General features: G+C 45.6%; 1 protein-coding gene across 1 annotated transcript in view; it reads left to right on the top strand.

Annotated features, from left to right (window-relative positions):
- The window catches only part of CELF6 (CUGBP Elav-like family member 6), a 675,122-nt gene that overhangs the window by 575,112 nt on the left and 76,400 nt on the right, over positions 1 to 23,610 (top strand). Inside the window, exon 5 of the mRNA XM_086959242.1 lies at positions 19,855 to 19,934. Coding sequence (XP_086815368.1) covers positions 19,855 to 19,934 — 80 coding nt within the window. The remainder of the gene's footprint in view (positions 1 to 19,854; positions 19,935 to 23,610) is intronic.

The raw sequence follows: 23,610 nt of genomic DNA, 5'->3' as shown, positions 1-23,610 counted from the left end.
GTCCACATTCCTCTCCTAAAAGACCTAGAGTGACATCCCCAGGACCGTCTTCAGAACCACCTCAAAAGAAGACGCTGAAGTCTTCAGAGGTTCATTCTAAGGTCTTGCCTGTGAAGGTTTCTCCTCAGGGTTCTGCTCCCACCTTTAAGAAACCCTTCACGACCTCTTCAGCTCTGCCTGTGACAGCGTCAACAGCGACCATCTCCACTTCTGTGGCGTCCTCTTCATTGTCCACGTCGACGTCTACAACATCCTCATCGTCGATGGGTAGGTCCGTTTCATCTATTATAAAGATAAAGACATCGTCCGCATCAACGTCGTCGACGAAAGCTCCATCGTCGTCGACGAAGACTTCATCGTCGTCGACGAATACTTCATCGTCGTCGACGAAGACTTCATCGTCGTCGACGAAGACTCCATCGACGTCGTCGCCGAAGGCGTCAACGAGACCATCGTCGATGACAAGGCCGTCAACGAAGAAATCACAGTCGACGACAAGGCCGTCAACGAAGAAATCTCCGTCCCTCCGTCGACGACCACCCCGTCAACGGGCTCGACGACGACACAGGAACCTGCCTTGAAAAGTGCATATGTTCACTTAAAAATTACTAGGCGCACTCTGACACCGGATCCAACCTCTCCGAGCAGAGTCCATGCTTTACCACCTGCGCATCTTCTGGATAACGAAGACTGACGAGGTTTCTATGTTCTAGACAGCTACTAGCCCATCTCAGCTGCACGTAAAATATCACGAGGGTTCAGATTATTAAGAACAAGAGCAGGACGAACAAGTGCATTACCAGGAGGAATTCCAGCCTCCTCCTCCTCCTCAACCTATGGTGTGTCTTCCTGCATCCATAGTCACAGATCTGCAGTTCTTGATTGCGGACTACAAACAAAGGCTTTCCTCTACACCTCCACCACCTTCTGTGGTTACGCCTACGCCTAGACCTCGACCTCCGCCTCTAGTGCTCCACCCAGATCCTGCTCCTGCACAGCATCCTCCATCCTCAGATGATGAAGACGAGGAGCAACAGCAGGAGGAAGGGGAACTCCAGGACTCACATGACGAGTGGGATGATTACGTCATTCAATGTCCAGCATCTCCTGTGCCAACGCAAGCCAATTCGCCCCCGGAGGACATTGGGGGATTCCATAATATCCTAGAAAGGGCGGCTTTGCGTTTCAAGATTCCAATGACTACCCAACAACAAAACTGCTTCCTTTATGATTTCAAGGAACCGTTCAAAAAGGCTGTTAGGTCCATACCTATCATAGACTACTTTTGGGAACAAAGGGTTAAGATCATGCAAAATCCTTCTTCCTTGTCCCCAGTTCTGCCCAGACTGGACAAAAAATATAGGGCTCCAGACACGGCTCCAGCTTGCCTTACTGGCCATCCCAAGCCGGACTCGGTCATTACCCAAGCAGCGCAGCGCAAATTAAAAAATCCTTCTGCTGCTCTAACTGCGCCGCCGGATAAGGAGGGACGAAAACTGGACAATATTGGAAAGCGGTTTTCATCAATGTCCGCGTTGACAGTAAGAGCTGCAAATTCCATGGCACTGTTAGGACGTTACAACCGTCAAATGTGGGCTGATATCGTCCCATATTTGGGATCATTGTCGAAGGCAGAAAAAGAAGAGGCAAAAAAGATTCTCTTAGAAGGCAAGTGCTCAGCCTCAGAGATGATTGACTGTGCGATGGACATCGTATTGACGGGTTTCCGCCAGCTAGCTGGGGCTGCGGTGTTGCGACGACAAGGCTGGCTCAAAGCAACTACCTTTCGGCCGGAAGTGCAAACTAAGGTGCTCGACATGCCTTACGATGGCCAACTTCTATTTGGACCACACATAGATGATGCGCTTCAAGGTATTAAAAAAGATACCGATACAGCGAAGGTAGTGGGTACCCTCCAGTTTAAAAATCCTCCCTTTCGGGGCTCCAGAGGGAAAGGCCAATCTTCAAGAGGAGATTTTCAAAGTTACCGGTCCTCGTACAGCTCAAATCAGCAGTACAAACCCCAATATCAGCAAAGACAACAACAACAGTCGTCCTACACGAAGTCTTCCTTTCGTAGTAGAGGAGGAAAGAAGGACACAGCCAGAAGACAATGACTCTGTCACAGGTCTCCACTTCTTCTCTGCCCTGCAAAGTTGGAGGCAGGGTTTCATCTTTCCTACACAATTGGAGAAAAATCACTACGGATCGATGGGTCCTCCAACTAGTTCAATTCGGACACTCTCTGGAGTTCATCGAGACTCCGCCTCAAACTCCTCCTTGCCCAATGCTCCACAAGAATTTACATCTGCTGCAATTGGAGCTCTCACAAATGCTCCAGAAAGGTGCTATAGAAAGAGTCCCTCGCGTTCAGAGAGGCAAGGGGTTCTACTTCCGATTCTTCTTAATTTGGAAGAAAGAGAAAAAATGGAGACCTATGTTGAACTTAAGAAACCTAAACAAGTATCTCAAGAAACAGTCATTCCGTATGGTGTCCATTCAGGAGGTGCTACAACTCCTCAATGCGAACGACTTCATGGTGTCTCTAGACCTTCAAGACGCTTATTTGCAAATGTGCCTATCCACAGAAATCACAAGCAATACCTCAGGATCGCGGTGGCAGGCAAACACTTCCAGTTTCGGGTGTTACCCTTCGGCCTGAAGTCGGCACCACACATTTTTACAAAATGCCTGTCTCCAGTAGCAGCGTACCTCCGGCAACAACATCACCAAGTCTTCCCATACTTGGACGACTAGCTTGTCAAGGCACCTTCTTTTGCGGGCGTTACCAAGTCCTCCAACGCCTGTCTTCAACTTTTCAATGACTTGGGCCTTACTCTCAATCGAGACAAATCCGTCCTTCAGCCTTCCCAGCGTCTCACTTTCCTAGGCCCGGTCCTAGATATGGCTCAGAAGAAAGCATTCCCTTCACAGGAGCGGCAATCCAAGCTGGCATCCTTGGCGGCCCGTGTACAAACCAGAAGAACCCTCACGGTGCGCCTTTACAAGTCCCTGCTAGAGATGATGTCTTCCTACATCCCATTAGTTCCACACTGCCGTTTTCATATGCGTCCTCTTCAGGAAGCGCTATCCACTCAATAGATCCAGTGTACAGGATCATTCGAAGATGTAATCCGAGTGACTCCTCCCATGGTAAAAGCTCTACAGTGGTGGATTCACCCACAGAACCTCATGCGAGGTATGCCCTTCCTGCTTCCAGTCTCGCTGCATATTATAACAACAGATGCGTCCCTGGAAGTTTTGGGGGGCGTTCCTCCAAGAACTCAGAATCAACGGACAGTGGTCCGCTGCTGAAAGACAACTGCACATAAACCTTCTCGAGTTGAGAGCAGTTTACCTGGCGCTTCAAGCGTTCCTGCCTCGGATCAAAAACTCCCCGGTGCTTGTGCGGACAGACAACACCACCACAATGCACTATATCAACAAACAAGGGGGGACTCGGTCTCTGACGTTGTCTCGCGAATCTCAAAAGATCTGGAACTGGCTACTTCTTCACAACTATTCCCTTCGGGCAGTATACGTCCCTGGAACGGTCAATGTCCTTGCAGACTCACTGAGCTGACAGCGCTCTGTGTGCCACGAGTGGGAACTGGACCACCAACTTCTCAGTCACATCTTCTCCCGATAGGGCAGGCCTCACCTGGATCTGTTCGCAACTAGACACAACGCCAAATGCCAACATTACGCAAGCTGGCGTTCCCAGAAAGGGTCTCTAGGGAATGCATTTTTAATCGCATGGTTCAACGTCTTTGCGTACGTATTTCCTCCATTTCCCCTGATTCCCAGGGTCCTCAGGAAGCTGAAGGCGGAACATTGTACCCTGATCTTGATAGCTCCAGCTTTGCCGCGCCAGCACTGGTTCATGGAGCTTCATCTCCTATCGCTGCAACCGCCGATCCCATTGAAGCCGTGCCCCAATCTCCTCACAATGAATCACGAACAAGTCCAGCATCCGGATCCAGCATCTCTCAAATTATTGGCTTGGCTCCTGAGTTTAGAGAATTCCAGGACTTAAACATCCCGCCAGAATGCAGAATTGTTCTAGCCCGGGCTCAGGCCGACAGTACCAACAAAACGTATTCCCTAAAATGGAAAAGGTTCTGCATGTGGTGTAAATCGAAGAAAATACATCCCTTTTCTTCATCACCTGCACAAACCTTACCTTACCTTCTTCATTTGGTAAACTCAGGTCTGGCTCATGCTTCAATAAAAGTTCACCTGGCTGCCATATCTCGTTTCAGACGTTCCTCAGCTGGTGCTTCCCTCTGGTCCAGCAGACTCATAAAACAATTCCTTAAAGGCATGTTCAGGACATTTCCTCCGGTGAAATCCTTACCGCCCGCCTAGCAGCTGAACATTGTGCTTGCTCAATTAATGAAACATCCCTTTGAGCCAATACACAAAGCTGACATCAAATATCTTTCCTGGAAAACGGCTCTTCTGTTGGCGCTTACATCAGCAAGAAGAGTAAGCGAACTCCAAGCCTTTTCAATTCAAGACCCTTTCCTCCAATTCAGGCAGGACAGAGTGATTCTGAGGACTAATCCTAAATTCATTCCAAAGGTCCCATCTGACTTTCACCTTAATGAGCCTATAGTACTGCGGTCTTTCTTCCTGAATCCACATTCCGCAGCAGAGAGGTCTCTCCACTCTCTTGATCTCAAATGCTGTCTGAAGTTCTACATCCACAGAAGAGAGACATTTCGAAAATCTAACCAACTCTTCGTTGCCTTTAGCAGACCTAGGAAAGATCTTCCATTGACTAAGCAGAGCATTTCACGTTGGATCTCTGTAGCTATTGCTTTCTGTCATCAACGAGCAGGACATCCTCTGCATTCCAAGGTTCGTGCTCATTCCACTAGAGCAGTCTCAACCTCCATGGCGCTCTTTGCGGGAGTGCCCATCATTGGCATCTGAAGAGCGGCGACATGGAAGACGCCTCATACGTTCACCAGGCACTACTGCTTGGATACTGAACTTATGAAAGATGCAGCAGTGGGACAAGCTGTGCTCCGCCATCTATTTCACTAGAGGTGAGCCTTCTCTTTCATCCCACCTTCCTTCTGTCTACTTGCACATTTCTCTCTACTATTGCTTTTTGGTACCTTTTGCATTTCACAATTGATATCTTATTATCTAGTGAGATTTACTGTTGCACCATTCGAAATGTGCTTGTTATTGCTCGCTACTCTGATTCAGGCATGTGAATCTATGAAAGATACCCATAATACTGGATAAGGAATGTGTTACTTACCTTTAACTGCAGTTATCCAGTATTGGTATCTTTCATAGATTCACATGCAACAAACCCACCTCCCCTGGAAGGGCTCACCTTGGTTCTCTCAGTTATATACTACTTAGCACTGTGCTTACGAAAATCTGAGGGACCACAGCTCCTTCCAGGAAGGTTCTAGAGGGTGGTGATAGCTGATAGGCTCTTGGCCAAAGTTTGGTCCTTTTCACAAAATGACATGGATAGGTTACTAATGAGAGGCCTCTGGCCCATTACTATGTATATATGTCTATATGATATTACTTTATTTATGTACCGGGGACTCCCACCCCTACAACTGGGAATGATTCAGGCATGTGAATCTATGAAAGATACCAATACTGGATAACTGCAGTTACAGGTAAGTAACGCATTCCTTCATCATTCTTGTCTTGTACATGCAGCAGGTGCAGAGGTATGGATTGAGTTATTGATAGTGCAATATCTTGTTATAACAAAGCATTTCCTTCTTAGTACAGTCACATAACATATGAAGCATTACATTTGATTATGGAGTGAATAGGCTGCAGTATATTACCCATAGCATCCATCCCGAGTATATTGGAGAAGAGACCAGTAGTATTTGCAAGAGGGGCATCAGAGAGTTTTACATTCTAATTTCAGGGCATTTTACATCTCAGTAGTGCTGACTTTGTTATGGAAGATGAGGGGAAGCGGAGACAATGACAGCATTAAGATTCCGCCTCCCAGAGTGTGTCAGACACAGTCTCTGCAGCTCGCACCAAGAGATAACTCTGCAGGGGGTCCTATATATCCTTGGGCCTAGAAGCACGTGGGAGCGTTTTCAGCATAAATAGTCAGCCGTTCCTGGCAGTATATTAGGTCATCAAGCCATTCCTTGAATTTTGGGGCACACCCCTTAACCCACCTGCAAGCTACTCTACGCTTCACTATCACCAGCGATATAGTAATGTATCATGGATATAACTTGGGAACCTGTTCGGTATAACCTAAGAGCGCTACTAGGAAGTCCACTCCAGTGAAACAGATGTCATCTTCTCTAGGGCTTCATAGACCTGTACCCAATATTCCTGCACCCGCGGACATTCCCAGGCTAGGTGCAGAAACCCAGCTCCTGAGCTATTACATCACTCACAGCAATCTCTTTCCTTCAATTTAAACCGAAACATTTTGGAAGGGGTGTAGTATAAGCGCTGTAAGAACTTATAATGTATACTACGTAGTCTGCAGCTAGCAGAGATATGCGCAGTCTGTAGACAGCAGTATTTCCACTGATCATCTGTTACTTCATTCCCCTGGTCCACATTCCAAGGCATGCGAGATGTGTTCGGGTCTCTGGATGTTGTATGCATATATTATGATAGAGTGTTGATACCAGGTGCCCCAGGCTTGCGGCACTTAGCATTTGGTGTAGTGGTGCAAGGTTTCGGGCTCCTGAGGGAACTCCGGAATAATGGATTGCATTTCCTGTCGTAGCAGTACATATAAATAGAGATCGAGGGGAGTGGGCTGTGTCTCATAGACACATTCAGACATACTCCTGGGTCCACCACTGAGGAGGCGCACACTTTTATCTTATGTAATGTGAGGTCCCTCGCCAAACACCAGTTTGAAATATGGGACATGCTAAACTCCCACTCCCCTGAGATTTGCTTTATGACCGAAACGTGGCTGAACTCCACGAATCATCCGACAATTAAAATACCTATCCCCGAAAATTACAAATTTTTTCATCTTGATAGGACGGGTAAAACGGGGGGGCATAGCCATTGCCTGCAAACATCATATTAATATCTCATGGTTCGATGTACACATGGATGAGGAGCTGGAAATCGGCATTTTTAATGCAATGTTCTCAGCCTCAGAGAGCTGGTCAGGAGCATTAGTTTATCGGCCTCCTGGGCCAAAAACAGATTTTACGGACACACTTATAAATCTGATAGCCACGCACGCCCTGGCAGCAACTAAGTTTTTGGTACTCGGGGACTTTAATTTCCACGTGGAACTCAACGCCCTGCCAGAAGTAAACAAACTCCTCACAGACATGGAGCAGTTGGGCCTCCACCAAAGAATACATGGGCCTACACATAATGGCAGCCACACTCTTGACCTCGTCTTTACCAATATTGAGGCTCTTAAATACGATCTCTCACAGCCCCTTGTTTGGTCGGACCATTTCATGATCAAGTTTTCATCCCCCTTGCCTGTTCAGGGTCCCTGCGGCCAGTCCGCTGGAAGATGCCCCATTGTACAGAGGCAGCGGGACAAGCTCACCCTTCAAGCCTTTGAGGAAGCTTACCAGACCACCGCACAACCAGAAGATCAAGATGTAGACAATATGCTGATAGAATTCAACGAACGGTTGAAAAAAGTGTTGAACACTATTATCCCTATGAAACATAAACCCAGATCCACCCCCAGCCGAAAGTCAACTAAATGGTTTACCCAAGAACTTAGTCAGGAAAAGTCCGCTTGTAAAAAACTTGAAAGACAATGGCGACGCAATAAAACGGGCCAATCTAAACAACTATATAAATGTGCTCTGGCAACATACCACCGAAACCTTAAGGTTGCACGTTGCATGTTCATTGCAACCCAAATTGAGCATTCTAATAATTCTGCCAAGGCCCAATTTGACGTCGTAAAAGATTTTCTGGAACCTACGGTGTGTAAACAGCCGGCTATTGAGTCAAAGGATCTCTGTCACTCATTGGCCGAGTTCTTTCATGAGAAGATTGAAAAAATATATGCTAACTTTCCTATAGACAATCTGGATAGTCTACCGGTCATCGTTAATCCGGACGATGATACTTCAGTGTACGAGTGCTCTCTCGAACACTTTAGTCTTATTACTCTTCTTGAGACCCAGGAGGCGTTAATTTCTGCCAAGTCGGGGTCACCAGCGGACCTCTGTCCACCTAAAATATGGCACTCTTATCTCAGATTCTGGCCCCCACAGTACAGAAGATTTTTAATTGCTCCATCAGGGAAGGGACAATTCCAGCACCTTGGAAGGAGGCTTCTGTGCGTCCCATCTTAAAAAACCTACGGCCAACCCGTCTGAGTTGTCCAACTTCCGCCCCATTTCCCTGCTCCCTCTTTTGGGTAAAATATTGGAAAGCCTGATTAACAAGCAATTAAGTAGCTACTTGGAATCTAATAATATTCTGGACTCTTCACAGTCCGGCTTCCGTCGAGGCTTCAGCACAGAAACGGCTTTGTTATCGGTGACTGACTCCTTGAGAACAATAGTGGACGCGGGTGGTTCGGGGTCTTGATTCTGCTTGACCTCTCCACGGCCTTTGATACTATATCTCACTTCAGGCTTGCAGAGAGGCTAAGCTCTTGCGGTATCCAGGTACTGGCTCATAAATGGCTACGGAACTTTCTGGCAGATCGCTCCCAAACGGTCATACCGGGACCCCACCAATCAAAGAAAACATCACTAGACAAGGGTGTCCCCCAGGGCTCCTGCCTTAGCCCCACTCTCTTTAATATCTATATGGCTCCTTTGGCTAAGGTGGTGGAAGCCCTGGGGTTTGAAATAATATCATATGCAGACGATACCCAGCTGCTATTTAACATCAGCCAACACCCTGAAGCTGACAGACTCTGCTTTGCTACGGGAATTTCGGCAATCTCCAAGTGTATGACCAACAACTGTTTACAGTTAAATCCAAGCAAGACGGAAGTCATGCTTCTTGGGAAGGCCTCAACAGTCTGGTCGAATGACTGGTGGCCGCTACAACTAGGCCCCCCCCCCCCCCCAACCCCGAAACCATGTGTCAACAATCTGGGCATAAAATTAAATCAGTCTTTGTCCATGCAAGACCATGTGACCGCAATATCAGGGGCATGCTTTTACAGATTAAGATTACTGTGAAAGATCTTGCCGTTTATCCCTATGGAACATCGTAGAACCGTAACCCAGGCCCTATTTATGAGCCGCATGGACTACGGGAACGCCCTGCTGGCCGAAGTGGGAACCACATCCCTGAAAAAACAACAGGTTATTCAGAATACGGCAGCCAGGCTGGTTCTGAATATGCCAGCCGGCACCCCCAATCAACCACTGCTGAGAAAGTTACACTGGCTTCCGATTAAACAGAGATCCTTCTTTAAAATATGCTGCCTTACCTTCTGTGCGCTTCAGGGTCAGGGGCCACTGTATCTCCAGAATAAACTGAAAAGATATGCCCCTACTCGCCCCCTAAGATCCTGCACGCAGCAGTTGCTTCTGGTGCCCCGCATTAGACTCCTTAGATACGGAGGCATGGCATTCTCGTATATTGCCCCCAAATATTGGAACAGCCTTCCACTCTCTCTACGAGAAACCCCCTCCTACCTTATTTTTAGAAAACATAGAAAACATTTAAAAGCTTTCCTATATTAAACCCGTCCCTGTTCCTTGTGCGGTCCTCCCTTGGAGTTGATTTAGAGTGAAGCGCCGAGATGCCCCCAGGTGATTCGAGCACTATATAAAAGCGAATAACATAACATAAATGTGCCATTATGGAAGAGATCTCCCCATTTAGTAACATTGGTACGTTTGCATACTTTGCGAAAGCCCTTTTCTTGAAGTAAGGGCATACGGGGCTGATAGGACAGGGTAGCAACAGTGAGTACAATTTAGAGGCTTCAAGGAGACCTAAAATGTGATGCCATGCATCATCCATGCCCGTTGAAGTGGTGGGTGCTATGTCGCGTGTGCAGAGGGATGCGTGTATCATCCCATCCAGAGGTATAGGGTCAGCTAGCCAGTGATCCCCTGCCACCTGTGGCATGTATCTTGGGGGGGAGGGTTAGCCTAATAGTAGGCATAGTGGGCCTGTGCGCATGTGAAATACAGTTCAAAATCTGGGATGTCGAATCCCCCCTGCGCATAGGGTCTCGTGAGTGTCGACCATTGTATTCGCAGCTGTTTGCCAGCCCAGAAGAGTCTTATTATTTCTGTGCGGAATGCCTTGAAAAAAAAGCGGCCCGGATTATAAGGTATGTTCATGAATAAATACAAAACCTGTGGGAGCACCACCATTTTTATCAAAGAAGGTCTACCGGCGAGCGAGAGAGGTAGGGGGATCCACCGGGTGACATTGCTGGTGAGGCGATTGTACCATAATTGAGGCGTATCAATTCTTCCCTGTCACCAGAGATTTGGATCCCTAGATAGCACAGGTCAGTATCGCACCATTCCAACGGGTAGTCCAGGGAGAATCTGGTGACTGCAGGCTTTAAGGGGAATATTTGTGACTTCCTCCAGTTAATATGAACCCCAGAAAGTTTTCCAAAAACGATGAATTCCTGCAGCAGAGGATTGATATTTTGGTGAGGGTTTCCTATATAAAGTGTAATTTCATCTGCATAAAGGGAAATCAAAATTCGGCATAGATTACATTGGAGCACCTTGTCTTGGTGATGTTGGCGCAGTTTGGATGCCAAGGGTTCGATCGCGAGGGGAAATAATTGGAGGGATAGCGGGCATCCTTGCCGGGTGCCTCTCGAGATGGGGAATGCAGCCAATAAATTTCCATTAGTTAGCACCTCAGCCGTGGGGCATTGATACAGTCATCGTATCCAGGATGTGAACAGAGGGGGGAAACCCATGCCTTGTAGTACTGCAAGGATTTAGTCCCATTCCACTGAATCGAATGCCTTGATGGAATCTTAAAACACTGCGGCTAGTGGCAATTCGGGAACTATGTTTTGAAGAATTGAGAATAGTGTGCGTAGATTGTGTGTGGTGGCTCGACCGGGGACAAAGCCTGATTGGTCAGGGAGTAAAAGTTTGTCCATTAAAATGGCTAAGCGATTATCGATGACCGTAGCTAATATTTTTGTGTCACAATTTATGAGCGATAGCGGTCTATATGAATCGCATGAGAATGGAGATTTACCAATGTTCAGTGGGGACGTAATCAGTTCCTCTCTCATCGATGAGGGAAGCGGGCCACTTTCCAGGGATTCTTCATATTGTTCCTTCACAATTGGGGCCATAATGTCTATATATGTTATATATGTTTTATACAATTAGGCGGGATATGGTTGTAGAATCGAGGCTGCCTTATCACCTCCGCTAAAGCTTTCCCTGGCGGTTCGCCCCCTCCATATTTACGAGCCAGCCAATATTTCCCCTGAATTTTGTCTCTCGCGCTGCAGTGTCAACATACTCTGACAGGTTTTCTCGAAATTCAGTTTACGTCCGTCCCCCTTCCCCTGTGGCGATTTGTGTCTCTAGCTTTCCAAGGTCTTTCTCCAGTTTCTTCAATGTGCCCTGTATATCTCTGAGTTCCCCAAAACGTTTGGAAATGCAAAACCCTCTAACCGTGACCTTAAAGGCCTCGTAGATTGTTTCTACATTATCCACGGATCCCTTGTTTCTCTGAAAGAAATCTTGGATTTCATCACCCAGCTCACTATGAAATGGCGCATCTAATAATGCCATAGGCTGAAGTTTCCAACTGCATCTGGGCACGTCGTATCCTGGTGCTGTCAGTGTGAGTTACACAGGTGAATGATCAGAGAAGGTCCTAGCTAGATGTGTAACGTCTTTTATGGATGGTCCTAGTCCCCTCAAGAGTAGGTAATAATCTATCTGAGCCCATGTTGTAGCCTGTATTGTGAAGTGTGTTCCTTCTCGTGCAGTAGGGTGGGTATGGCACCAAGCATCAATTAAGCCCCCTTCCTCTAATATCCCATGCAGGATTGCCTGAGATTAATTAAAATGATGTGGTGCGGTATTGGATCTATTTTATGCCGGATTAAGGGCTACATTAAAATCTCCCACCCAAACTATATGGGTAGAAGCTATGCTCGCAATCTTTCCCCAAAGGTTGGTAAAGAAGTTAGGAGTATCAATATTAGGGCCATAGCAACATACTAATGTGACCGTTTCCATGCCCTGCCGCCCCCTTGCAATTGTGTATCTCCCCTGTTGGTCTATAATCGTACGAGCTGGTGTGAAAGGTGTCCGCTTTTTAATTAGATTTGCGGTGCCTCTCGCATATGAGGAATATGGAGAGAATATCTTATGATCTGCTCATTTGCTGGCAAATATGGTGGGTAGGTGTGGATTGATGTGGGTTTCTTGGAGCATGGCATATTTATCTGGTGACGGTGGAGTGACAGTGGAGTGGTGTGGCTCACTGGTTTGAGGCGGCAGACCCGGAAGCAGAGAACGGCCCGGGACCAGGGTTCAATTACCGACGCGGCAGGGTCGTAGACCAGGGTCAGCGGACTCGATAATTCTCGCCTCGGTGCCTACTCTAACCAGGGATCACACTCGGCAACTCTGGGCATTAGCTTGCCTCATCTCTACAACGGCCCCCCACATTCGCCGGGGATGCCTGGTTTCACCTTGGAGATACCCAGTAGGGACCATCTCACAGGGATAGCCAGGACGGGTTCCCCAGCGGTCTCCAGCACCAGGACGCCTCAGGGCAGCAGTGCGCTTTACAAGACACATACGGTCCAGGTATGCTAGTATCTGTCTACGCTTTCGCTGGTCACCCAACCCCCAGACGCTCCAAGATATTATCCGCAGATGTTGTTTGGTCGGTGGATGAGCCGTACTCCCTATGGGCCCGATTCACAGGGCTAACTTAAGACAAAATCCTAAACTTACTACCATTTTGGTATTCCCTTAAGGCACTTACTCATTTTGGTATTCACAGAAGCCACTTACTCATTTCGGTATTGACAGAAGTTAGGAGTCCTAACTTTAGGACTCCTAAATGGCTTCTGTGAATACCGAAAGTCTTAAAGTTAGGTTTTTTCTCAGTTTAGGAGTTGTAAAGTTAAGAGTCCTAACTTTAGGACTCCTAAATGCCTTCAGTGAATACCGAAAGTCTTAAAGTTAGGATTTTTCTCAATTTAGGAGTCCTAAAGTCTAACATTACTACTCCTAAACTGAGAAAAACCCTAACTTTAAGACTTTCGGTATTCACAGAAGGCATTTAGGAGTCCTAAAGTTAGGAGTCCTAACTTTACTACTGCTAAACTGAGAAAAATCTTAACTTTAAGACTTTCGGTATTCACAGAAGGCATTAGGAGTCCTAAAGTTAGGACTCCTAACTTCTGTGAATACCGAAATGAGTAAGTGCCTTCTGCGAATACCAAAATGAGTAAGTGCCTTCTGTGAATACCAAAATGGTAGTAAGTTTAGGATGTTGTCTTAAGTTAGTTCTGTGAATCGGGCCCGATGTGTGCCATACCATTTACATCGTATGCGAGTGCTTATCACATTGAGAACAAAAATGTGATCAAACTTCTGTCTGTTTTGCTGTAAAGTACATATATCGATAGCCTTAGTGACAAACCCCCCAACCTCCCCCACCCACTGAAGCATCCAAATCATGCAAGAAATTTCTGTCCATCCCCCCTCCCTATTCCCTCAAACTTAAACCACAATATCAGATAATACTCTACTTTTCAAGTTATACAAAGTGTAGAAAATTGCAAAGGGGATCTCCTGTAAGACAAACTCTACTGGACGGCGCACAGGTAACCCTCGCACTTCCGTGCCAGGGTTACGATGTTTCGACCCCCGTCTGTCAGGCTCCACGCTGCAGGATCCGGTTGTAGCACATAGAACTCCACCTCCCGACCTCACCAACACACTGCAGCCAAACAACACAGTGTGTTCGAGGGATAGGGCGAGGGAAAATATAAATAGAATAAGGAGGGGACGGAAGGGGGCTGCAGGGAAGGGACAGCTGAAAGACAAGAAAAGGAACACACAGGTTATAGTTATTCACAACTCAACCTACTCTCATTTCATTCTCGCTAAACAGTTCAGTAATGATCACCTTTGTGAAGGAAGTGTTCTCAGCCTTTTCCCTGTTATGACATATCACAGATATCAGTACCTCTGGTCCCTGAAGGATACAAAAGGCAGGTTAGACTCTTATTAAGTAAAGAACCCCTCCTTGTATTCTTTAGTACATTCAAGAACGTACCCCTCCTTGTAATTGTTGATATCCTTATGTCGCATCCAAAAAAACACCACAATTCCCAGTGTAATCAAAATTAAGAGTAAAGCAAGAAGTGTCTCTAAAGAACAAACAAGTGTAGCTCCGATATAGACACGGCAAGACGCAGCATCCAACTGCTGTCCTCCGCTCTAATAGATATAATCCACAGGAATTCAATAAGGTTCAAAACTCCAAATACGGCAAGGTGTGGGACCCCACTACCTTCCGCTTTGGCACTTAGATAACAGGACACTAGTGACCTTCTTCGGAACGGTAGTGTGTAGAAAGAACACCCCACTACGCTCCGCTCTATACTCCGACCAAATACCAATAAAACCCACACAGCCGTGTAAGGTCATAAAACATGGATCCTTTTTATCTGTTCCAACACAGGAATATAACAAAAGTACTAAGGCAATCGCGTTAAGATCACGCGCTCCCTTTACTTAACAGTGTATCGAAACAAGTCCCAATTCCGTTTACTCACGGACTCCGCTTCCAGCTGGTGCCTTTTCCAGCCCTGGAACACTGTTTGTTGCTCTCGCCAAGGAAACGCCCCCTGGATCCGCTCGCTTACCAGGAGCTCCAAGACCGCCAGCAGCTGTCTGACGGCGGGTCGTTTATCTAACCAAAGGCGCGTCTTGTTCACTCGCCTTTAACAAAAGAAATGAGCAGCTATCGGATATCCAGGAAACAAACGGGAAGCGCTTACAAACAACTGTGGACTCTGATTCAGAAAACGTCTGTCAGTACAAATCACGAACAGTGAGGGAAGGTCCAATTCACTGTTATATAGGGACACGCCCACTTCAGGGCTTCTGGGAGATGTAGTCAGTTACTCTATTAGGTAGGCGCCTTGCCAGTTCCTGACACCGTCAGGGCCTGAGGGTGCCTGGTGACATTTTTCCCATGTTACCCGTCATATGGCTCAACTTGCTGAAGTGTTCAGATGTCTCATGGTAACAAGATCAAAGTATGTTTAAGTCCGTTCCTTCCCATCAGAGGAGCGCCTCTGGTTCCCACGTGCTGAACTTATGGCCCCTTTCTTATGTAGTCAGTCAGTCCGAGTTTGGTGAGACCGGTCTGGGCGAGTCCTCTGGAGCATGTGTAGGAGCTTTCTGTCACTTAATATGTTTCAGAAACTCTTCAACTTGTTGGGGTTTCGTATAAAATGTTTGTTTACCTTGATAGGTGACTCGGAAGCAAGCTGGGTACAATGGGGCATAATCTATTTGGGCTTGTCGTATCTTCTGTTTAACAGGAAGGAATTTACGCCTCTCTTCTTGCACGGTTGCCGCGAAGTCGGGATATATGGTGAATGGTACGCCCTCAAAATGCAGTTGTTTCTTCTCCCTCGCCACTCTCAGGGCAACATCTTGGTCCCTGTACTTTAGGAGGCGTGCGATAATGGGACCAGGCGTGCTTCCAGGTGGAGGTCTCGGGCCCAAGAACGATGAGCCCGTTCGACTATGAAGTGAGGGGAGAGAGATTCCGCCCCCACTGCTGCCAGCAGTAATTTTTCTATATAGTTCTCCATTTTGCCCGTGTTTGTACTTTCTGGAATACCTAGGACTAGAATGTTGTTCCTGCGGCTTCTCGCTTCGATATCCTCATTCTTCGCAGCACTTATTTTCAGTAGCTTGTCCATTTGCGTTTGCGAGATGCGGCGCTCAGTCACTTTTATGCGTTCTTTATGGCCATCTATTTTGTGGACAATAGTGTACATGCGTGTAGTCATGGCGTCCATTTTGCCAGTGATGGTAGCGCTGCCTGATCTCAAGCAAAATTGCTTTCATGTCCTCACCCTGTGATGGGAGGGGTTCTTGCATTGTCATTTCAGCGCCACTGAACACTTCTGACTGATGCAGGTGAGCGCTTTTTTTAGCATCAAAATTGAGTCGTGGCAGCCGAAGCGTCAGGTTTCCCCATTATTGCAGCCAATTTGTATATGACACTGGACACCGAGTTGGGGGGTGTTCAAGTGCCTGGTGCCGTTAAGCTTGTTATTGGTTGTCTGCTCCTCTGTGCCGATCCTCGTCAGAATTTCTCAACAACTGTGTTATGGCAGTGCACTTGACTCAGAAGCAATTATTGTGCAAGTACAGTTCCTGATACTGCCCGCTGAGATCGGCTTGCGGCTCCATGCACTTTTTGCCAATGAATGAACTCTTGTTTTTAATAGGAGAAGACCCTCCTACTCCTGTACGTTCTGAATATTTTTTAGAGGCCTTATATCCACTGACTCTTGAAGTCTGATAGCACAGATTATTCCCAGCGGTATGCGCATTGGGTGCCACAGACGCGAGCAATCATTTAGCGGGACTCAGATCTTGGCTGATTTCACGTGAGGATGACCCGTTGATAACTGTTGTATCTACAGTGTATTATGTACAGTCAAACTCGCAAGCTTTGCATTGAGGGCGTCCCGCTTTGCGCGGTGTTACTTTCCTGTTATGGTTCCACTTCTCGGGAGCTTATCCGACTGGCCCCTGCGCTTTAAATATTCTTCATATGTGGCATGCAGCGTCGCGGCAATACACCTCTCACCGCACCTCAGTGTTTGTCGCAGTAGCAGCCAGCCCGGCGGCCTACACGCCACGTGGGAACCGCATCTCTTGCGTAGCAGTCCGTGCCGCGCAGCAGTTCCAGGCTGCGCAGGGCCTCACAGCGGTAAATTCAGCACCTGCCGATTGCAGCGCCAAAGAGCGACGGATTGTCAGCAGACACGCCTCGCTTGTTCCTCAGTACTCGGACATCTCAAATCGGCCGTTTTTTTGCATTTGTGGCCATCTGGGCAGGATCATGTGCACCAGGCTGTGGGAGCCTCACCTTAGGTTGGCCATTCCGCTTGTGCGCTACCTAGCACCCCCGACAAGGAAGAAGTTGTGAAACGATTTCCACATCAACAGAAGAGATGGGGCAACACACTTGAGTGTCTGGTCCAGCAGGTAGGCCAACTGCCACCAAAAGTACAACATATGATGCAAATGTAGGTCCATCAACCGGTAAGTCACTGCCGCGTAGAAGATGCAGGCTTGTGGAATGTGACAATTCACACATCATTTGCACCTGTAATACATTCATAAATGATCATTTAAGAGCATTTACCCATACACTTGTGACTTTTATATTTCTAAAACAAAAAGCTTACTTTGGGGGGTCATCAAAAGTGACTTATTTATTATTTGACAGTATTCACAAACAATGTTTAAAACGTTTGTCATTACATCACTTTGTCAATATGAAAAGATGTATTTGTCCATAGTTAATATAGACTTCCCACCTCCAACAGACAAGGAAGAGAATGACATTATGAATACTGACGAAATGGCACAGGAAAAACAAGAAAAGGAGGGGATAATGTGACACCCCCACAGTGACCTCACTCTGCCCAAGAAAGCTCTCTGAAGGCTGGGATTACAAACACAACACCCCTGTTGCTGAGACATTGACACACAAGCTAGACAAGAATGCCGGAAGTTGGTTTCACTGTTGTATCTACAGCTGAGACAGTTGTAAACCACAACTTGCTGGGTAGAAGAATACATACAATGAAACACAATGTGTCCACAGTTGTGGCATATGTGAAAGAAACCCCTGAACTAACTATACAGTAGGCCTTGCAGCTGACACAGTGCAGCCATGTGTTCAAAGCGAGCTTTAAGTTCCTTCAAGGAGGGAATGCAACGCTGTGGACCCCTCCTTGAGTCTAGGGCTGGGATAACTTGTCCATGTGACAGCAGGACTCACCCAAAGTGTTCATGACACACAGGGACAAAGAGGGTAGCCGGCAGGTGGCATGTAGAGTGTGGTTATATGTACAGAGATCTAAAGCATGTGGGCCCGAATAGTATTCAAGCAGGGGTCTAAAGCATGAGTACCCGAGTAAGTCGCGATGTAGTTGAACGCACAAGCTGTCATCGCCTGCACTCAGGTGGGTCGAAGGATGTTGCAGGTACATTTGGTTTTAATGAGTTGATGTAATTTGCACAATTCATGTTGAATACAAGTAGTATCAACAGTCATTAACATACATTAGGGCATTTATATGTTATATAATTGAGGGCTTTGTTTATATATATATTGTACTCCATGCACAAGTGATAATATTTTAACATTCTGATGAGAACTATTCTCAGGTTTGTCTTGTTTGCTCAATTCACACATATAGACACATTGATGATTTAGTAGTATAACATGTACCTTTGTTATCCAATAAACTGTATTATTTATTTATTTTTATTTGAATATAGTGCTGGCTAGATTGCATAATAATGAACACTTTGTTTGTGTATTTTTTAAATAAAATGTTGTTATATATCCCCTACTCAGGCAATTTTTAATTGAAATGACCTTGTATGCACTATGTGCATTGTCAGCATTTGAGCAGTGAACCTTTAAACTGCAAACTAACATTACGCACTGCAGTGAAAGCCACATTACTAATTGATATGGAAGAGTATCGAAAAGTCATTGCACCTTACGACATGTTTAATATGCGATTGTTTTTCCTTCTTTGTATCGTGCTTCATTATTTTCGTAAAAGCGTTTGATATGGTGTCTCTTACAATAATGTGTAAGTACTTGTGAGCCAATTGGTCATTATGCAGCGTATGTTTCAAATACCTTTGATGCACTGTATTTTCTCCTTAGAATTCAAAACCTCTGCTGTAGTTATAATTAATGTGCTCATTTATTTATATCCTGCCTTTTTCATTGTTTATGATGTGTACCTAAAATCATCGCGTAACACAACATGTCAGAGTGGCAATGTACTGTGATTGTTTAAATGCATTTTGCATTAATTGTTAATGTTGACATTGGATTGCCACCTGCTTTGAGTACATGGTATTTTGCAAGTTAATTTCTTTATCTTTTGCAGCAATTCGTTATGGGCAAACGCTTAGCACATTGGTGATTTGTGATTTCCTAATTGTGCATCGCAACATCTTGTTTTGCAATTCACAAACCATTCTGCTACTGGTTTGCGAATCGCCAAACATAGCATATCTATCCCTCACTTCGACATTGAGACAAGGATGTTCTCAGTCGAGCAATATCCAATAGATGTGGATCGTGGTCTTCCTTCATTCAATCAGTTTTGGCCTAGTCATGCTTCCCCTCCCCTTCTCTGTTTTGATGAGCAAGAAACTATTGCAGGAATTCGTGTGTGGGATTATTCTGCCACACAATCTCCAACTTACTCAGTGCTGGGCTTGGAGTGGCCAGAGGTGTTTCAGGCCAGTGCGTCTTTGTCCAGGAGGGGATGGCCGAGTGCACGGCCATCAGCATCAATAATGGCAGCATACCGTTAGGGACTGATACACTTATGGGAAGCTGCTTTATTGGCTATAGTAATTTTCATCTTTATCAGTAGAGTGCCCCTAAAACCTTGCCTCTTTGAGTTAACGGCACGTGAAAGGACCCGCTATACCCTTCTCAAGAATTGCCCCTCAACATGGAGGATTGAAGGCTTCTCTTTCATTGTGAGCTTTCAATGATTGTTCCAGCCAATACTAGAAGCTTTCATCTTTTTGCGCTACTTCTTGACCTATTTTCCTCCAACCTGTCCTTTCTTCCTAATAAAGCATCTCTCATGTTTGCATGCAGGTTGTGCTTTTGTCAAGTATGGAAGCCATGCCGAGGCCCAAGCAGCAATCCACAGCCTTCATGGTTGCCAGACTATGCCGGTAAGGATAAGGATGATGTGTTTATTTATCACAAAGTTACAGTACCACTAGCATCATTAAATGCATGTATTGTCCTCTGTTCTCATAGCTTCTCTCTACGCCCTATATATCCTGTTTTCTCTTTCTCTCCCTCCCCTATTTTGGGTACTGTCTCTTTTAATTCTGCTTATCCATCTCAAGAAACTAAAAAATAATATTCTCGTGAATACTTCTAGCTGCAGATTCCTCACCTTGTAAATTTCCACTAGGCATCAACATGATCCCATGCAGTGCTGCAGCACACCTGTAGGTGGCACAGTGTGACTCCTCAACAAGGCTGTTCCGCTATGGAAGTGACAAACAGAGGCGTATCTAAGCAGCACCCATGCGCACTGACATCAGTAACTTTCTTTCCGCTCCTTCAGGAGCTAATCCAGAGCGCCGCTCCTTCCTTCTTCTCTCTGTGAAGAGATTTCCATCAGAAAAAGTTTTAAATGTGAAAAGGATACAGTTCCTAACACCAGGGCTTTAAGTGGGGAAAAAAAACTGGAGGTGATCTAAAAGGGGCGTGGCAAATTTATTAAAGGGGTGTGGCCTATCTGAGTAGGGGTGTGGTCTAAATTAAGATAACTAGCATTTTGTGCTTAAGAAAATCATGAAGTCACATCCAGTCACAGAATCACCCAAAGTAGCATTTTCCCATATTTCACAACTGTAAAACACTTTCTTATTACACTACAATGGATTAGTTGGAGCAACTAATGTGTAACTGGAGATGGGCTTAAATAGATAAGACACGCACCGTTTTTTAATGTACCAAAGTTGAATAGATGAGAAGTTGTTGCGTGCAGGCCAGGGCTTCGCTGTCTGAACAAAGTAGCGTTGAGGTAAACACAAAGTCGCAAGTTCCCAATGGGAGTTGCCCCCAGGTATAATAAAGTTCAATCAGACACATTGTTCATTCCAAATTGTTTTGTAATTGTTGTTTTCAAAAATTCATTGTAATTCCATTTCACTTTAGATGTGGTACAAGTATTCCTTAAGCATCAGTAAATACATCCACAATTTTTCTTCCATACATCCCTATGCATTTCGGGCTCGTTCAGCCCTTCGTCAGGGGAGTGGTCTGTAAGTCAAAATGAAAACGAACTATATTCAGAGAGGATTTCTCCTATACATAACAAAAAAAATTTCTAGACATCAAATATCCAATATAATGTGAAAAATCTCTACAATTCATAAACATGCACGGTGCGTCCACAATGACGATCTAGAACAGTGTCGATGTGTTAGAGGTTGAAAAGGGAGAGAGATAACCGTGACCTAAATTTCATGCAATCTAGAGAGGGGAAGGAAGGAATAAAAACCAAGTTGAAGCGTCACGACAATGTGCGGTGGGAAGTGCTCGATATGGTGATCACAGTAAATATCAAACTGAAAGTATCAGGATAGAGTAAAACTGAGTCCTCAATAATAGATAACAGTTAATGACAAAATGCGTGATCTTAACATGCTCGTGATCATTCAAAGAACGATTGTGTGCGTTAGTCAGATAAAGGCGCCACCCGAAGCCGGTACTTACTGGGGTTGTGCTTAGAACGCGGTAAAATCAAACTTTCTGCTCGCGTAGGCGTTAGTGATCGGCTGGTGCTCGTGTTTAAGAGTAACACGGCCGGAGCCTGTAGGGAACAAGGATGACGGACTGGAAACAGTTCGGAACGCGGTGACCATTGCGGGATGGGGAAACTGAGTGGAACACAGGGGCCATATTGGAAGGGTGAAAATACAACGTGGACATATTATAACGTGACTATGTGATATACGAGGACCGTGTGAATAAAGTGAAAAAAAGGATATACTGTAGTGTGTCAGATGACAGTGAGAAATACAAATCTAAATGCAATACAAAAAATTATAAATGTGACAAAAATATATGAAAGTGCATGCCAGTACTAGTATAGACTTGTAAATCGTGGATCAAGCAAACATTCATGGTTCATCAAATATAATACAATCAGAGTCAAAGATAACAAAGGAATTCCATGCGGTCATTTAGCCCTGTGCGCTGCATCATGCTCAGGTAACGTAGTAGTTTATTCTTGGGATTCATGCCTTCCTGATTCACAACATTCTCCAAGATCGTGAATTGTAGCTGTGCTACATTGTGTCTTCGTTCAAGAAAATGTGTGGCCACCGATGACTTAGTGTTGGCTGTTCTTATGTTACTTTTGTGTTCCAGGATTCTGGTTCTTATTTTCCTCTCCGTGTGCCCAACATAGCATAAGCCACATGGGCATTCCAATAGGTAAATTACATTGGACGTATTGCACGTAGCATTGACTTTAAGTTTAATTTTGTGAACTCTCATCGGATGGTGTAAACCATTGCCCTTGATCACATTGTTACAATTGCTGCAATTGTAACAGCGTTGCAGTCCATGATATCTCAAATTTGAACTTGCAGATTTGGGATTAGTTAAGAGTTCTTTAATGTTTGGACCACGGGTGTATGCAAAAATGGATTTTTCTTCAAATAGTCCTCTGAAATCAGGTTCCTTGCTCAATAGTGGCCAATGCCTCAAGATGATGTTTCGATATTTATTACTCATAGTGGAATATTTGGAAACCACTGTCATACGTTTTTGTTCAGTTTTAGGTTTAGATTTGAGTAGATCTTCTCTTTTCATCAATTCACATCTGGGCCTGGCATTTTTGACAATTACATCAGGGTATCCTCGATCTTTGAATCTTTGAAGAAGCCCGTGTTTGGGCGAAACGCGTAGGCTGTGGATTTTGGCTGTGGATTTTATGAACACAATAAAGGCACTTGAAAATCACGTCACCGTCTGGACAACCATTACTCCTATCATCTATGTTGACTCAAATGCATGGCATCTAAAGCCATAAAGTAATACTGATACGCGTTGCCTCTCCACTGTTGTGTTAAACAAGTTTATATGTTAAGACCATTTCTGGTGGCTGGTCTTAGGAGGTGGGCAGAAGTGGAAATAATAGCGTAAACCAAAAAACGGTTGTAATAACTGTCGGTTAGTGCAACAATAGTACCTGCCACCCTTTCTGTGTTGCAAAACACTGCGTTTGTGGTCCATCAATCACAGCGCAGAAGGTTGAGGCCTTAAGATTGGTGATGATGCACATCTTTAGAATGCTTCCTGCTCCCTCTGGCTCATCTTCGGGACCCAAAGATCCGCAAAAACTCCTAGTCTTTTTACCATTGGCGGGTTTGCCCTCTGTACCATCTAGGTCCATTGAACCTGCTTTAGGTACTGGGATGCGGTTGGCACCAGCACTGAAATAGCATCGGTTCCTCAAGCGTTTGCACCAATGGAACGAGCCCTGGGTGAATACCTGGAACCCCTTGTGGTGTCTGACTCCAAGTCAACGTTGAACAAGGCCACATCTGGATCTCGATGTGCTGCAGCCTCAACTGAATCCATCTGACTCAGACGTGACTCCACTGCCTCACTGTCATGCACAGACATTAGACCAGTGCCAGCCTTTGGAGACGACAGTGGTGAGGATGGGGAAGAGTTTTCCCTACCCTATCACGATGACAACCGGTACATAGACTTACAGGATGCCACTGTATGGTCTCTTCCATCTAAAAAGTCCCAATCTAGGAATCTGCACACTGTCTGGTTTAAATTGCAGACGGCCTCCGCATGTAAGGGAACGGA

Source organism: Lissotriton vulgaris, chromosome 2_2 (genome assembly GCF_964263255.1).
Source record: "Lissotriton vulgaris chromosome 2_2, aLisVul1.2, whole genome shotgun sequence".
Lineage (NCBI taxonomy): Eukaryota > Metazoa > Chordata > Amphibia > Caudata > Salamandridae > Lissotriton > Lissotriton vulgaris.
The sequence above is the reverse complement of the archived record's forward strand: the minus strand, read 5'-3'. Positions and strand labels throughout refer to the sequence as shown.